At 43.6% G+C, this 17,044-nt stretch overlaps 1 protein-coding gene across 25 annotated transcripts in view; it reads left to right on the top strand.

Moving 5' to 3' along the window:
- WAC (WW domain containing adaptor with coiled-coil) overlaps positions 1 to 17,044 on the top strand; it is a 116,339-nt gene that overhangs the window by 84,111 nt on the left and 15,184 nt on the right. For 15 of the 25 annotated variants that reach the window (XM_063710275.1, XM_055352418.2, XM_055352417.2 and 12 more), the window contains one exon: positions 456 to 1,914. The exons of the other annotated variants lie outside the window; for them this stretch is intronic. In XM_063710275.1, coding sequence (XP_063566345.1) covers positions 456 to 525 — 70 coding nt within the window. In that variant the 3' untranslated portion in view covers positions 526 to 1,914. Of the gene's footprint in view, positions 1 to 455; positions 1,915 to 17,044 lie in introns of those variants that run through there. 25 annotated transcript variants of the gene reach the window in all.

Genomic DNA, 17,044 nt, shown 5'->3' with positions numbered 1-17,044 from the left:
AAGACCAGCCTGGCCAACATGGCAAAACCCTGTCTCTACTGAAAATATAAAAATTAGCCGGGCATAAGGACAGGTGCCTGTAATCCCAGCTACTCAGGAGGCTGAGGCAGGGAGAATTGCTTGAACCCGGGAGGCGGAGATTGCAGTGAGTCAAGATTGCACCCCTGCACTCTAGCCTGGGCAACAGAGCAAGACTCTGTCTCAAAAAATAAAATAAAAAGTTGTTAGAAAACTAAAACATCCTTTCATCATCCTTATACTTTAATAGATGTTATGTATTAAATGTTTACTTTGTCTTAACTGTAAACCAATTTATAGTTAAATAATTTTTTAAATTTCTTTGCCTTAATTAGAAATCACTTGTTTTAATTTTAAAAATTTTAATTATAAAAGCTTGGGTTTTCTGTAATATTTGTATATGTACACAGGTTCTAATGTCTGCTTTTTTTTCCCAGGATACTATTTTTGAGACAACAAATTAAGGAACTTGAAAAGCTAAAAAATCAGAATTCCTTCATGGTGTGAAGATGTGAATAATTGCACATGGTTTTGAGAACAGGAACTGTAAATCTGTTGCCCAATCTTAACATTTTTGAGCTGCATTTAAGTAGACTTTGGACCGTTAAGCTGGGCAAAGGAAATGACAAGGGGACGGGGTCTGTGAGAGTCAATTCAGGGGAAAGATACAAGATTGATTTGTAAAACGCTTGAAATGTAGATTTCTTGTAGATGTATCCTTCACGTTGTAAATATGTTTTGTAGAGTGAAGCCATGGGAAGCCATGTGTAACAGAGCTTAGACATCCAAAACTAATCAATGCTGAGGTGGCTAAATACCTAGCCTTTTACATGTAAACCTGTCTGCAAAATGAGCTTTTTTTAAAAAAAAAAAAAAAAATTGGGGGGGGTTAATTTATCATTCAGAAATCTTGCATTTTCAAAAATTCAGTGCAAGCGCCGGGCGATCTGTGTCTAAGGATACGATTTTGAACCATATGGGCAGTGTACAAAATATGAAACAACTGTTTCCACACTTGCACCTGATCAAGAGCAGTGCTTCTCCATTTGTTTTGCAGAGAAATGTTTTTCATTTCCCGTGTGTTTCCATTTCCCTCTGAAATTCTGATTTTATCCATTTTTTTAAGGCTCCTCTTTATCTCCTTTCTTAAGGCACTGTTGCTATGGCACTTTTCTATAACCTTTTCATTCCTGTGTACAGTAGCTTAAAATTGCAGTGATTGAGCATAACCTACTTGTTTGTATAAATTATTGAAATCCATTTGCACCCTGTAAGAATGGACTTAAAAGTACTGCTGGACAGGCATGTGTGCTCAAAGTACATTGATTGCTCAAATATAAGGAAATGGCCCAATGAACATGGTTGTGGGAGGGGAAAGAGGAAACAGAGCTAGTCAGATGTGAATTGTATCTGTTGTAATAAACATGTTAAAACAAACAAAAATTGTTATTTTTCTTTTCCTTCGGTCAGTGCACATTAGCATTTGAACTACCTGGGGATTCTTTATCACAACTGTTCTTGTTGAATATTTATACTTAATTGAAATAATTCCTTAAGGGAGGTTTTGTTTAAAACGTATTAACAGGAAATTGTGTATAAGATATTTAATGAAATAAGAAATTCAACAAGAATGATTAAGTCACTTCCCAAGTAGTTGTCATTTGTTAAACCCTGGTTTACCTGTCTTGCTATTATGACATTTCATTTGGAAGGATGTTTGTGTTGTAGCTAACTGTTCAAGTCTGGTGCTGACTGCTGTTCTTAGCCATCACAAAACGCTAAATTTGTGTAATTGGAGCTTCCTGCTGTTATCTGGAAATAGCAGGAAAGCGCAGCTTTGTATATTGTTTCCTAAAGTATATTAAAATAAAAAAAGAAACTATTGCTACTATAAAATTACCTTGACTTTTTTTTTCCTTTGCTAAAATATTAGTCACATAGCCTTAGCTTCACACTGCCAGTAATGTATCAAATCACAAGGGTTTCCACATGAAAAAAATCTTTTCTTCCCTCACAAAAAAACTTTTACCATCAAAATCTTGCCATCTGATTTAGAAAGGTGTTTTTTCTTCTTCTTTTTTTTTTTTTTTTTTAAATTGCTTTAGGGTTTTTTGGTGATTTTTTTTTTTTTTTTTTCTGTTGGGGCAGGTAAGTGCTTCCAAAACTGGCAGCACCAAGGGCTTATTTTTTATGTTAGACATCAATGTCAATGTTACTACATTCTCGGATGCTAACATAAATTTTGAAATTGCTCTTGTGCTTTAAGCATATATTGAAAGTATGGAAGTTAAATATTCAGGCTTTTCAGTAAGCTCAAAAAGTTAACTGTAAGCGATAGTGTTGGTGTTTTCTAAAATGCAAAAATGTTCCAGTGTAATTAAAAGGAATTAAAATCTTATACTGGAAGATATTTTCCTGTAATTTAAGGATACTTTTTAAATGTAAGAAAAGACAAATGTCATTAATTTATTGTCATGTTTATACCTCTGTGAGATTGTTAACATCTGCTGAATTTAATTAGTGCATGTAAGTGAAACCCCAAAGAGCTGTGTGTTCAGCTAGAAACCTTACTGTATCTTTTCTGGAAAGAAGTGAGCAATTTGTTGTAATAGGCAAATGTTTCCTGATCAGATGGCAATTTGTGATTTAGGTAAATTTGAATTTGATTTGCTTATAGTCTACTGGTCTGTGTACCTATGTTTTGTTTTTCAAAAAAGTTTACATCCCTAAATGAATGAGTCACATATATTTAGGAGAAGATGCCTAATTTGATATTTCTTAATAGTTAATTTTTTTTTTTTCTTGAGACGGAGTTTCACTCTTGTTGCCCAGGCTGGAGTGCAATGGCACGATCTCGTCTCACCACAACCTCTGCCTCCTGGGTTCAAGCGATTCTCCTGCCTCAGCGTTCCGAGTAGCTGGGATTACAGGCATGCACCACCACGCCTGGCTAATTTTCTATTTTTAGTAGAGATGGGGTTTCTCCATGTTGGTCAGGCTGGTCTTGAACTGCCAACTTCAGGTGATCTGCCTACCTTGGCCTCCCAAAGTGCTGGGATTACAGGCGTGAGCCACCGCTCCTGGCCAGTAGTGAATTTTTAAACACAGAAAATCTAAAATTTTGTGGAAATATTTTAAATATTGCACCTTAATACAGACATGGTATCCAGCTCCTAACCTTAACTAGGGAATATCTATTAAAATAAGCATAATGTTCTGGACTGGAGTATTCCTTATCTAGTTGGCTATGGATTTGAACATGTACCTTGGTTTAGATACTTTGAAAATAGAAATACTGAATAGCCTCTAGGGAACTTGAGTGGCCTTTCCCTCCCCCCCCCCCCCCTTTTTAAAAGATTAGTAGTCTCTATTCAAACTTAAAATGTCGTGGTATTGTAACAATATATTTGATGAAAGAAGGTTAGAGACTCCCCTGAAGAACCAGCTTTCCTACGCTTTTTATTTTTCTAACTTGTCTAACCTGATTTTGAAATGACTGTAATTCTAGACTAAAAACATGCTTCAGCCCTGTTTCAAGACATTATGCTTCTTTTAACAGTCCAAATTAGTAGTTTTATTTTTCTTCTAAATCTTTGTTTCACACTTGTAAAATCTTGGGAAGGAGGTTCTTAAAACTTTGCCAGGAATTGTTACCCATTTCCAAAAACAGTTTATTATGTTCAAAAACCAGCATATCTTTGAGGGACTGTTTTAAAGGGGAGAGGGCAACGCGGGAAATAATTCACTCTGCGCACTGGAACTATTGTAGTTCAGGACTTCCAGCTACTGTATTTAGATGTTGGGTTTGAATATACAGATTTCTTTTCAATACCTGTAAATATGGCTATATTCTTGTATTTGTACGGGAGTGTACAAAATGACACTGAAAAGTAATAAATATGTTTTGACTATATTGTGCAGTTATTTCAGAACTGTGTTTTGAAAGTCTTAGAATGCATAATTTGCATTTGAGTAAGGAAATTTAAAATACAGATTGCTGCTGAAATTTTAATCAGTCGGTGTGTTTCAATAGTCTCTGAAACATTTTAGTGAAAATTATGACGTAAAATTGGGATTCTTTAGGTCCTGCTCTAATTTGCGGTACCCTCCTTTTCCTGATCACGACCTTTGATAGTGCCCTGAAGTGCAGCCTGTCTAGAAGATCTCATCCAGGCTCTTGGCTCTAAAAACCCCTTCATGTGCTACTTTACATCCCGATTATCTCTAGCCCTGATCTCTTTGAGTTCCCAAAAACAGTCCACTTAGATGCTTTCCTTAACACAGCATGCGCTCCAAAAAGAACTCACGGTTTGTGCCTCAGATTATTCTCTTTTAGTTTTTTAGTAATTGACACCATCATTGTTAAAGTTTCCCAAAACCCAAATCAAGTCATCCTTTTTTTCTAACACTCGATATTTAATCCATCAAGACCCACAAGCTCTTTGAAAATGTTTCCTTAATGTTCACCTCTCTAGTCCAATCCACGATCATCTTTGAACCAAATCCCTGCCACAACCTCCTAACCTTTCTGCTGCTACTCAGATCTCCCAAGGTTTTCTCCACCCCACCTCCGCGCATACACAACCTGTTCTCCACCAGGCTGTTCTGTTCATAATCCTGCAATGATTCACACTCAGAATAAAGCCCAGAGCTCATACCATGGCTTGCGTGTTCAAGCCCCTGGTTATTGCCACGTTTTCATCGCTGCAGTCTCCTTGCAGGTTTGCTTTCCTCTGCCTAGAAAGCTCGTGATAGAAATTGGTACAGCTTGCTGCCTCTTTATCAGTCTCCTCAAAGAGGCCTTTCCTGGGCCAGGTGCAGTGGCTTACCCTTGTAATCCTAGCACTTGGGAGGTCAAGGTGGAAGGATTGCTTGAGCTCGAGTTTGAGACCAGCCTTAGTGAGACTTTTTTTGTTTTTTAGCCTTTGCTGATGGCTCAGACCATCTAAAAGCACCTCCATCACTCTTCACTCAGGTTTTCTTCGAAAGAATACCAGATGTGTTGAGTGAATTGTGAATGTTTAAAGGGCTTTGGACGAATCTGAACCTGTGAAGATGTAAAAAGGTTAATGAATTTTTTTTCTTCGTTTTGATTTTGGTCCCCTCACCTTGAGAGATGGAAGAGGAACAGCAAGTAGCATTTAAAAAAAAAAAATAACACTTCACGATTGGTCACCAAAACCTAACTGCAAACCTGTCCTAAATTGTTAGCATATGTAGTCTCTAAGCAAGGGTAACCAACTAAACCAGTAATCATAGCCTAAGAGGGACCAGTAAGCATATTCCTAAGAGGAACACGTTTTAGGAGTAAATAAGCCAATGAGAAATGAGATGCTGCTTCTGATGCGACAATCCTGGGGAGATGGACTGGTAGGAGGAAGTGACCCTGCTTCTAAAGCCAGGATTGGGTGAGGCATGGGGGTTGGAGATTGGCCTGGTTTCACTAGGTAGGACTGAACCTGTGGTTTAGAAGATGCTTTGACATCCAACCAGCCCCCTTCTGACTTCTAGAACAGGAACCAGGCACTCATCACATTCTAAGCTGTGTCACTAATAGAACATCTGTACTACCCATACCCATCTTAAAGGAAAAAGGCTAGGATGTAAGAATTGCCTGCCTTTGCAAGGGATGGGAAGATTAAGATTGAACAGAACTTGATGCCATTGTTTTTCCCCATAAATGAGCTTCCTTTTTTAAGATGCCTTCTGTTAATTGCCCAATTTGATCAGCGTATCTTAGTGTGCTAGTATGAACTGTTTCTTACACTTTTAGGCAGTTCAAGGGCTTTATCTTGGGACAACAGAATGTAAGGACAATGATTTTTGTCATTTTTGTGTCTTATGTATCCCCATCACCTAGAAGAATCAACACACGTTGGAGAATCAACAGATATTTGTCAATAAGCCTTTTAAATTTCACGTTTTGACCCACATTTTGATGCCTTGACATTTTATTACCTTTATGAACTAAAAAAGTGATAAGCTGAAAATACTACCATGGTTGGTGAGGGCTCTCACTTTTAAGATGTCAGAGTCGTTTCAGGCTGCACTTGTATCTTCACAAGCACAGGAGTTCCAAAGATACTATCTAAAATACAGTGGTGTGAAAAAAATGCTTGATACCATTAATCAGGGAAATGGAAATCAAAGCCACGAGATATCAACTCCACTTTTGACTGTTATCAGATGAAAAATAACATGCTGGCAAGGATTGGAGAAAAGAGAACTCAATCACTGTTGGTGGGAATGTGACACTAGTACAGCCATTATGGAAAGTGGTATGGAGTTTCCTTAAGAAACTACAAATAGGGCCGGGCACAGTGGTGCATGCCTGTAATCCCAGCTACTCAGGAGGCTGAGGCAAGAGAATCGCTTGAACCCGGGAGGCGGAGATTGCAGTGGGCTAAGATCATGCCACTACACTCCAGCTTGGGCGACAACAGCAAGGCACTGTCTTAAAAAACAAACAAACAAACAACAATACAAATAGAACCACCATATGATCCAGCAATTCCTTTAGTAGCATTTCCTGTACCTAAAGAAAAGCGTGTATCAGAGATATGCTCTGCAACCCCATATTTACTGCAGCAAGCACTATTCACAGTAGCTAAGATAGAGAATCAACTTAAGTGTCTCTCAGTGGATGGATAAAAGTGTGGTGTGTATACACAATGGAATACTATTTGGCCATTAAAAAAATGAAATCCTGTCATTCCCTGGAGGACATTATGTTAAATGAAATAAGCCAGGAACAGAAAGATACATACTTCTCATATGCAGAACCTAAACAAGTTGGTATCATTGAAGTAGAAAGTCGTTACTAGAGGCTGGGAAGGGGAGAGGGAATAGGGAGAAACTGATTAATTGGTTAAAGGATATAAAATTACAGCTAGACGGGAGAAATAAAAGTGTTCTATAGCACTGTAGGCTGTCTAGTTGATTTTTTTTTTTTTTTTTTTTGAGATAGAGTCTCACTCTGTTGCCCAGGCTAGAGTGCAGCCTGGGCTCACTGCAACCTCTTGCTTCCCAGGTTCAAGCTCACTGCAACCATCTCAGCTCATTGCAACCTCCACCTCCCAAGTTCAAGCAATTCTCCTGCCTCTGCCTCCTGAGTAGCCAGGATTACAGGCACTTGTCATTATGCCCAGCTAATTTTTGTATTTTTGTAGAGATGGGGTTTCACCATGTTGGTCAGGCTGGTCTTGAACTCCTGACCTCATGTGATCCACCCGCCTCAGCCTACCAAAGTGCTGGGATTACAGGTGTGAGCCACCGCGCCCAGCCGAGGGTCCTTTTTTAAATGTGCAAAAAACTTTCCAGTTTGAACACAGTGTGAATTGCCTTCAAGAAATCTCACAGGGATGAGGTCATAACAGTGGAGCCCTGCAGGCAGGCCTGGGACAAAAGATGCAGATCTGGGGAAGGAGAGGCTTCATTACAAAATCCTTTTCACTGCTTTTCCCTCAGTGGGGTTTCCAATTATGTGAACCAATTGCAAAATTTTTTCAACATTTACTTTGGTTAAATGCATGTCTCCCAGAAGAATTTGTCAGATGACGGGAGCGATTAACTTCAGAAATGGACGCACTCTCTGGTTCCCACGATCCTAGTGAGATCTTTTCATTCTACTTCTTCCACACATGCCCGTTCCCCTCTGCCCCAACCCCGCAAGACAAGATATCAACTAGCACTTTGGGAACCTTAATCGAGTCTCTTCACCTATTGTTATTTTCCATGTGGACTTTGCTGGAGCTAGTATTTCCTGCTTTAGTGTAAAAACAGAAAAGTGTTAGAAAAGCCGCTGGTAGAGAATGAAGGTGAGAACCTAGGAAGAGAAATGTGTCTGTGTCCAGCACTAAAGGAAGGAACTGAGCTTTTCCCATGTAATTGAACCAGGAAAGAGGAAAACTGTGCCTGGGGACAAGGTCAATGCAAACTGCGGAGCAAATGTCAAGCCTTTCCATTGATGCCTTGGCAGCCATTCATCATGGGGACCCCCTTATCTGCATCCTCTCTGCTTCCAAAGAATCACTGATGATGGTCAATAGGAGGTTCTTGCTGCAAATCACTCTGGTGAATTGCATTTAATGCCGTGTAAGAATTACCATGTTTTGTTTGGCTGGGGCCACTGAACTTCTCAGGCAGGGGAAGACTGCATATCTCCAAGAAGGTTTAATGCTACCATTGAGTTTCTTGGCTGGAATCCATCCCACATCATTCAGCTTGCTCGTTAGCACCATGCAGTGCCTAGGAGTCCCACTCATATGGAAGGGCACTCATGTCAGCTTTTCTAAGTGTGGATGTTTGACATTCCAGCTGTCTCTCCTCTCTCCTCAACAGTGATGCTGTGACTTCTTATTTTGAAAAATATCAAACGTATAAAAAGTTGAAAGAACTATACAGTGAGCACCTACTCGTATATTCCCCATTGAGATTCAATGATTAACATGGTCCTATTTCTCTACCTCTCTTTCTCTGTCTCTGTATGGTCTTTTGAACCATTTGAAAGCCAATTGTAGACACGGTGGGACATACCCCTACACACTTTAGTGTGACTCTCCTAAGAATAAGGCCATCATCCTACATAACTATAATAAGCTGGGCATGGTGGCTCACACATGTAATCACAGCATTTTGGGAGGCCAAAGCAGGCAGATCACTTGAGGTCAGGGGTTTGAGACCAGACTGGGCAACATGGTGAAACCTCATCTCTACTAAAAATACAAAAATTAGCCAGGTGTGGTGGTGCATGCCTGTAGTCCCAGCCACTTGCGAGACTGAGGTACAAGAATCGCTTGAACCTGGGAGGTGGAGGTTGCAGTGAGCCGAGATCGCGCCATTGCACTCCAGCCTGGGTGACAGAGCGAGACTGTCTCAAAAAAAAAAAAAAAAAAAAAATTTACATATATATTGTCATCACAAAAGCAAACACAATTTGATGGAATTTGGGGACAGGAATAATTAGAGAAATATCCCTATGGAGGTCAAAGCAGAGGAGGTTTCACGTTCTATTGTGCAAGCAGGCTTTTCCAATTACTCCCTACAAGCATACTTAAATGTTTTACAATGAGCATGTTCTTTTGGAGTCAGAACGAAGAAAAATACAAAACCTTTTAAAGCAGCGGTCAGGAACACTGGGTCTCAGCCATGTCTGTGGTGGCCACTGGGCTTGTCATGGGCCTTCAACACCAGGTGTCGGTGTTCAGCTACATTCAGCAAGCCGGTACTAACCGGTGAGAAGCCTCCCTGGGAAACTAGGGATGGGGCAAGAGAAGGGTGGTTGCACTTTCAAAGTGAATGTCAGAACTTCAAGTAAACCCCTAAAGACATAGGAAGGGGGAAATGACGGAGAACTTAATGAACATACACCTCTTTTGGGGGAAGATGTTCTATACATTGTCTCAGGAGGCTGATCTACTGAATTCAAACCCTCATTCTGTTCCCTCCTTGTTGACTTGCCATGTACAAGCAACTTGACCCAGAGAATGCTGGGTTTTGTTTTATCCTATGTAGGACGACTGGCAGGGATACGGGTGACGAAAGCACTGAGCACAGGGCCTGACACCGTGCAAGTGCATACAACGTGCTGGCTACTTAACTATGATGACTCACTTCTCTCCACAACTGAGCCACTGCTGGCTTTGTCCTCTCGAAAACCTCTTCTGCCTCTGCTCTAGTCACCTTGTTTGCAGAGCTACCTGGGTATGGGTGGACAGTGGCTTCTTTTGCAGAGTCAGGGAGGTGGACAGCACCCACATGTTGAGAGCAGGACTGCGTCACAGGCTGCAAGCACAGGAGAGTTATCCATTGGCCTCCAGAGTCCATCCTGTAGCATAAGTGTACTTATACCTGATGGACAAAGAATCTTGATTTTGGGTTCAGAATATATTGGCACAAAGCCACCCTAGAATGGAAACATTCAGGCCCTCGGCCGGCTTTGCCAAGCTCCCTCCGGAGCATGCACAGTAGCTGCTTTGTTTCATAGGACGGCATCAGCCTTCTCCTAAGAAGCAGGTTGGAGAGGACTCGGGGTCACTGGGTGGCTCATCCCAGCCAGCAAGCTGACCCAGAGCCCTCCCTGACAGCTCTTGCCACTGCCCACGTCCACCCAACGTTGCACTGATTTCTTCTACCTGCTGCCGGTGTGTGCCCTCCCTTGTCAGAGCTCCTCTTGCCCCTTTCTCCTGGGAATGCCCGCCTCTTCCTCTAGGTATCTGCACCCAGCATCGTTCAAGAGCTGGGCAAATGCCCCTTCTTAGTGCAGATCCACTCTGCTATCTCCAGCTGTTGCCTCTGCCTGGAATGATCCCCCAAGAGTCTCAGGTGATTGGTTCCTTCACACCTCCTAGGTCTTGGCTGCAGTGCCGCTCCCTGGGGGACCTTCCCTTCCTAGTCTCGCTACCCTATCACTCTGGGTATTTTCTTTTTCTTTCTTTTTTTTTTTTTTTTTTTTTTGAGATGGAGTTTTGCTCTATCACCCAGGCTGGAGTGCAGTGGCGCGATCTCGACTCACTGCAACCTCCACCTCCCGGGTTCAAGCAATTCTCCTGCCTCAGCCTCCCAAGTAGCCAGGATTACAGGCGCCCACCACCATGCCCAGCTAATTTCTGTATTTTTAGTAGAGAAGGGATTTCACCATGCTGTCCAGGCTGGTCTCCAACTCCCGACCTCAGGTGATCCGCCTGCCTCAACCTCCCAAAGTGCTGGGATTACAGACGTGCGCTACCATGCCCAGCCCACTCTGTGTATTTTTTTCATGGCATGTGGCCCTCTCTAAGTTTACACTAATTTATCTGTGAGTATCAGGAAAGGTCACTTTATTTTTAACGTATTTATGGTTTCTTTCCTGCTACTCGAGTAATAAATAAACTCCCCAAGGGCAGGGACTTGGTCTTGTTTATTGACTGCTCGGTCCCCACACCTACAGTAGGGCCTGGCACATGAGAGATGCCCCATATGCCAGATGTGGTGGCTCACACCTGTCATCCCAGCACTTTGGGAGGCCATGGTGGGAGGATTACTTGAGGCCAGGAGTTCAAGACCCTGTCTCTAACAAAATCAAAAATTATCTGGGCACAGTGATACCCACCTGTAATCCTAGTTCCTTCGGAGGCTGAGGCAGGGGTATCGCTTGAGCCCTGGAGTCCAAGGCTGCAATGAGTCATGATTGTGCCACAGCAGTCCAGCCTTGGTGACAGAGCAAGAGCCAGTCTCTTAAAAAAAAAGTGCTTGGTAAAAATTACTGAATGAATAAAGATCCCGGCCCCCAAACTGGAAGCAGTCATACACTCTGGCAAACTCTCTCTTGCTCTTTGTCTGAACCTCTCTGAACCTGTGGAAGCTGATAGCTCTGGGGCTCTTCTGTCCAGACAAGCTGGAAGCGAGATGGGAAATAGCAGCCCCAGAACACTCAGCTTTGTGTCTTTGAGAATGCTTGCCTTGTGTATCATTCCTTGGCTGGTTTTGGCTGTCTTTTGGCCTCAGGTTTATCCTTTGGTGTTTATAGGAGTTTTCTGAGCTGGGGAGGATCCTCAAGTCTACCATTCTGGTGACCCTGTGCACATGCCACTCAGATCTGCATTGATCCGTGAGCAGTGGAAGCAGTCTAGACCGTGCCTAGGACATAGGAAAGGAATAAAGGAGCAAACTGTTTAGCAGCATGGAAGCTGCAGGAAGCATCTGCCTGCCCTATTCTAACCACTCTGAAAAACCCAAAGCCTTGTGGCTGGAGGGATCTACTTCCCATTCACTCTCATCATGTAAGCCGACTTGGCTTCTGTATCTCCATGGCATGGACTGGCTTAGAGGAGAAGGACATAGGGCTGCTGCGGGTGGAACAGGGTTAGCAGTGCAGGTGAGCAACAGCCCAAAGTGGACAGTGATTCTTTTTGTTTGTTTGTTTTGAGACAGAGTCTTGCTCTGTTGCCTAGGCTAGAGTGCAGTGGGACAATCATAGCTGAGTGTAGCCTTGAACTCCTGGGCTCAAGTGGTTCTCCCACCTCAGCCTCCCGAGTAGCTGGGACTGCAGTTGTGCACCACCATGCCCAGCTAATTTTTTAATTTTTTATAGAGACAGGGTCTCACTCTATTGCCCAGGCTGGTCTGGAACTCCTGGCTTCAAGCAATGCTCCCACCTTGGACTCCTAAGTACATGTGACTAGAGGTGTGAGCCACCACGCCCAGCTAACAGTGATTGATCTATACAGGAAGATGGCAGCCAGAGGCTGACAGCAAGTGAGAGGGCAGGAGCCTGTACAGACTAGGAAAGGGGTTAGGTCATGGGTGAGGAGACCAAGGCTTAGTTCCACAACCATGGACACAATGAGCACCTAGTGGAGGGGCACAAAGGTTCCAGCCCACATGGAGCTCACAGCATGGATTTGTGCAAAGCTCTGTTCTCAACAGAGTCTGGGTTGGAAGGCAAAGAAACTAAGAAAGGCGAGTGCCCTGAGAGGATTGGGGACAAGCTGAAACTCAGCTGGCACAAGAGGACCTGGGCTTTCTCTACATGCTGAGTTTATAGTACAGGGCAAGGTGGAATTAATCTCCAAAGTGAGCACCAAGTTGTCAGCCAAGACAATCAGTGAAAAGAAATGCAGTGGCTAGGAGTTCAAGACCAGCCTGGGCAGCATAGCGAGACCCCATCTCTACAAAAAAATTTAAAAATTAGCTGGCAAGGTGGTGCACCTATAGTCCCAACTACTCTGGAGGCTGAGGTGGGAGGATTGCTTGAGCCCAGGAATGAGGTCGGGATTACAGTGACAATGAGCCGTAATTGTGCCACTGCATTCCAGCCTGGGTGACCAAGTAAGACCCTGTCTCTCTCTCTCCCTAAAAAAAAAAAAAAAAGAGAAAAGAAAAAAAAAACACAAAGAAATTCAGGTGAACCTGAGTTCAAATGTCAACCCTGCTCATTTCTAACTGTAAGACTGCGCAAATCAGCTCTCAGAGTGCATGTGAGTTCCTCTTGCCTCACCAGGGGACTGGGTGACCTTCTCTGGCTTTTTTGTTTGTTTGTTTTTGAGACAGGGTTTTGTTTTGTCACCCAGGCTGGAGTGCAGTGGCATGATCTCTGCTTCCTGCAACCTTCCAGGCTAAAGTGACCCTCCCATCTCAGCCTCCTGAGTAGCTGGGATGACAGGTGTGGGCACCACCACGCCCAGTTAATTTTTGTGTATTTTTGGTAAAGACAGGGTTTCATCGTGTTGCCCAGGCTGGTATTGAACTCCTGAGCTCAAGCGATCCATCCACCTCAACCCTTCAAAGTACTGTGATTACAGGCATGAGTCACAGTGCCCAGCTGCATAAGTTTCTCTGAATGGTGACTGTAAAAACTTAATGAGATCACGTAGGTAATGTGCCAGCCCAGTGTTTGGCCCATAGAATGTGCTCAAGAAATAGTACTTATTATAGCTAGGATAATTGGGTGAAAAGCAGGCATTAGTAAGATAGTGAAGTTTATTTTTCTAAGGAGTTAGCAAGAAATTAAAACAGAAAAACACGCGTAAAGAGACTGATGATATTCATATGGGCCTGCTTAACTCTGAGCTTTGCTATTTTACTCAGATCACGTAGAGGAATAAAAGAAAGTAGAATTCAGCTGGGAGAAGCCAAGTCTACTGAATGACACATCATTCTTCTCCTTGCCAAAGACAGATGCTAGTTAGTGGGTTGAGCACTCACCAATGAGTAGGTGCTCTCTTACCTCTGCAGAACTGCAAGCATATTAATGACTGCTTTGTAACCAATGCCTGGGAGCTTTTTTTTTTTAACCTTAAGAGGAGGAAACTTGAAAAATCTTCCTGAGAGAAAAGGCAATATAAGTTGATTTCACAGTTAACACCTGAGAGTGCTTAATTTGAACCAGGAATGTGTGCATACGTGTGTGTGTATACGTGTGTGTGTGTTTGGCTCTTTACTGCATCTTCATTTGTTGCTTTCTACAATTAGAAATCATGAAGAGGGGCTGGGAGCGTTGGCTCACGCCTGTAACCCCAGCATTTTGGGAGGCCTAGGCGGGCAGATCACCTGAGGTCAGGAGTTCGAGACCAGCCTGACCAACATGGAGAAACCCCATCTCTACTAAAATTACAAAATTAACTGGGCGTGATGGCACATGCCTCTAATCCCCGGTACTCGGGAGTCTGAGGCAGGAGAATCACCTGAACCCAGGAGGTGGAGGTTGTGGTGAGCCGAGATGGCACTACTGCACTCCAGCCTGGGCAACAAGAGCGAAACTCCGTCTCAAAAAAAAAAAGAAAAAAGAAAAAAAGGAAAGAGAAGTCATCAAGAGAATTAACATCATTAACTAGTCACTTGTTTTTGCATCAATGACTGTGTGTTAGGCCGTTCTTACGTTGCTGTAAAGAAATACCTGATACTGGGTAACTTATCAAGAAAAGAGGTTTCACTGGCTCACAGTTCTGCGGGCTGTATAGGAAGCGTGATGCCGACATCTTCTCGACTTCTGGGGAGGCCTCAGGAATCTTACAATCATGGCGGAAGGTGAAGCGGGGGCAGGCACGTCACACGGCAAAAGCAGGAGCAAGTGAGATTGAGGGTGGGGGCAGAGGGAGGTCCCACACACTTTTAAATGACCAGATCTCGCGTGAACTCAGAGCGAGAGCTCACTTATCGCCAAGGGCATAGCCCGAGCCATTCATGAGGAATCCACCCCCATGATCCAAACACCTCCCCAGGCCCCACCTCCAAAGTTGGGAATTACATTTCAACATGAGATTTGGGCCAGGGCAAATATCAAAACTGTGTCAGACTGTTTCGCGCGCTACATTTCTCTTATCTTTCAGCTTTCCATTCCAGGTCAGTTTGTTTATTTAGCCAGGGCTACCAGACATGACTCAGATAGGAGCAGCTACCCAGCAAGCTGGTGGTGCCCAGTCAATGGTAACGAGCCTCGGAAATGCCCAACCACCTTGTAATGGCAATTACAAACATGCTTCTTGGGCTGAAAAGGCAGATTAAAAGGTTCAATCATTTATCAAATACCTACCATATATTAGGTGGTTGTATATAATAATCTCTATAACCAAACAAAGCCACAACCCTGTGGGGTTGTCATTCACCTGCCCAAGCAGTCATTGGGTGTTTGGGAGGTTAAGCCCGGATTTTACCGCCTATGTGTTCTCTGATATGGAGCCACATCGGAGAGGCTGCATTCAGGGAGTTCTCCTGCCCTTTCTCCTGTTTTCTTCCATCTTTGGGACCAGTTTAATTTCAGTCGTGCAATTATCTCTGAGATTCAGATGTACCTATGAATTAGGAGGAAGGAATATTTTCACAAGAGACTCTAGGACTCACAGGCAGGAGCACAAGCATAGTGGCTTCAACGCCCAAGTGACAAGGTGTCATGCCTATTGGTAAAGAGAGACGGTTTTTTTGATCATTCATTCAAAAAAAAATTTTTTTTCGAGACCAAGTCTCATTCTCTTGCCCAGGCTGGAGTTCAGTGGCGCCATCTCGGTTCACTGCAGTTCGAGATCAAGCGATTCTCCTGCCTCAGCCTCTTGAGTAGCTGGGATTACAGGCGCGTGCCACCATTCCTGGCTAATTTTTGTATTTTTAGTAGAGATGGGCGTTTACCATGTTGTCCAGGCTGGTCTCGAACTCCTGAACTCAAGTGATCTGCCCGCTTTGACGTCCCAAAGTGCTGGGATTACAGGTATGAGCCACTGCACTCAGCCCATTCATTCAACAAATATTAATGGAGCAACTACTTATGTGCCAGAAACTGTCCTAGGTACTAAGGATAGATACATCAGTGAACAACAACAGTAACAAACCCCTGCCATCATGAAACCCACAAGCTTCCACAGTGGGGAATAGACAATAAATGGTAAATATAATAGATAAGCCAATTATGTGGTCATTTAGGAGGTGGGAAGTGATATAGAGTGGGACAGGATAAGAAAATCCAGATGTGCATGTGGCCAGAAGAACCAACTGCAATTTTAAATGGAGTGGTCAGAATAGACTTGGTTGAGAGGTGACATTGATGCCAAGACTTGATTTGGCCATTGCTAAGGGAGCGTCACAAAGAGGAAACTGCTTGGCACAGTGGCTCATGCCTGTAATTCCAGCACTTTAGGAGGCTGAGGTGGGAGGATTACTTGAACCCAGGAGTTCAAGACTAGCCTGGGCAACATAGCAAGACCCCATCTCTACAAAAAATTTTAAGAAAAAAAATTCAGCTAGACATGCCTGTAGTCCTAGCTACTCAGGAGGCTGGAGTGGGAGGATCGCTTGAGCCCAGGAGTTGGAGGCTGCAGTGAGCTCAGATTGCACCACTGCTCTCGGGTGTGAGTGACAGAGGGAGATGCTGTCTCCAAAAATAAATAAATAAATACATACATACATACATAAGAAGAGGAGACTGCTGGCACAAAGGTCCCCAGGTTAGAACAGGACTACTAGTGTGTGGAGGAATGGAGTGACCAGTGTGGAGATGAGGAAGAGAGAAGGGGAGAAAGGTAACAGGGCACACATGGTGCAGATGGTACAGGGCCTGGAGGCCTGGTAAGAACGTTGGCTTTCACCCTAAGCAAGATATGCCCATTGGAGGGTTTTGGTCATGGCAGTGACGTGATCTAACTTACATTTCCAAGGGCTGTGTCTTGAGAACAGATTGAATGGAGGTGGTGGCGAGGAGAGAGGCAGGGATACCCTTCAGGAGGCTACTGCCGTAACCCAGGTACACCTGCTGGTAGCTTGGACCAGGGCAAGGCAGCAACATTGTGACAAGAGGCAGGGTCCTGGGAGATTTTGAAGGCAGCTCAATAGAACTGCCTGTTGAATGGGATGTATGGTTTCAGAGGAAGAGAGGAGTTGAGGATGACTCCAAGGTTTTTAGAAGAATAAAGTTGGCAGTAAGTGAGATGGGAGGTTTCCCGGTTCTGCACAGGGTACCCTATAGCTTTGGTGCTGCATTGGAGGCTGTGGATGGCACAGGTCGCTCTTGGCACCTTGCAGCACAGGGGGCTGTGGGGGGCAGCACAGCATCCATGAAGGG

The sequence above is a fragment of the Gorilla gorilla genome, chromosome 8 (assembly GCF_029281585.2).
Source record: "Gorilla gorilla gorilla isolate KB3781 chromosome 8, NHGRI_mGorGor1-v2.1_pri, whole genome shotgun sequence".
In the NCBI taxonomy this organism is placed as follows: domain Eukaryota; kingdom Metazoa; phylum Chordata; class Mammalia; order Primates; family Hominidae; genus Gorilla; species Gorilla gorilla.
Note: the sequence above shows the minus strand (reverse complement) of the source record. Positions and strands in the feature narration are given on the sequence as shown.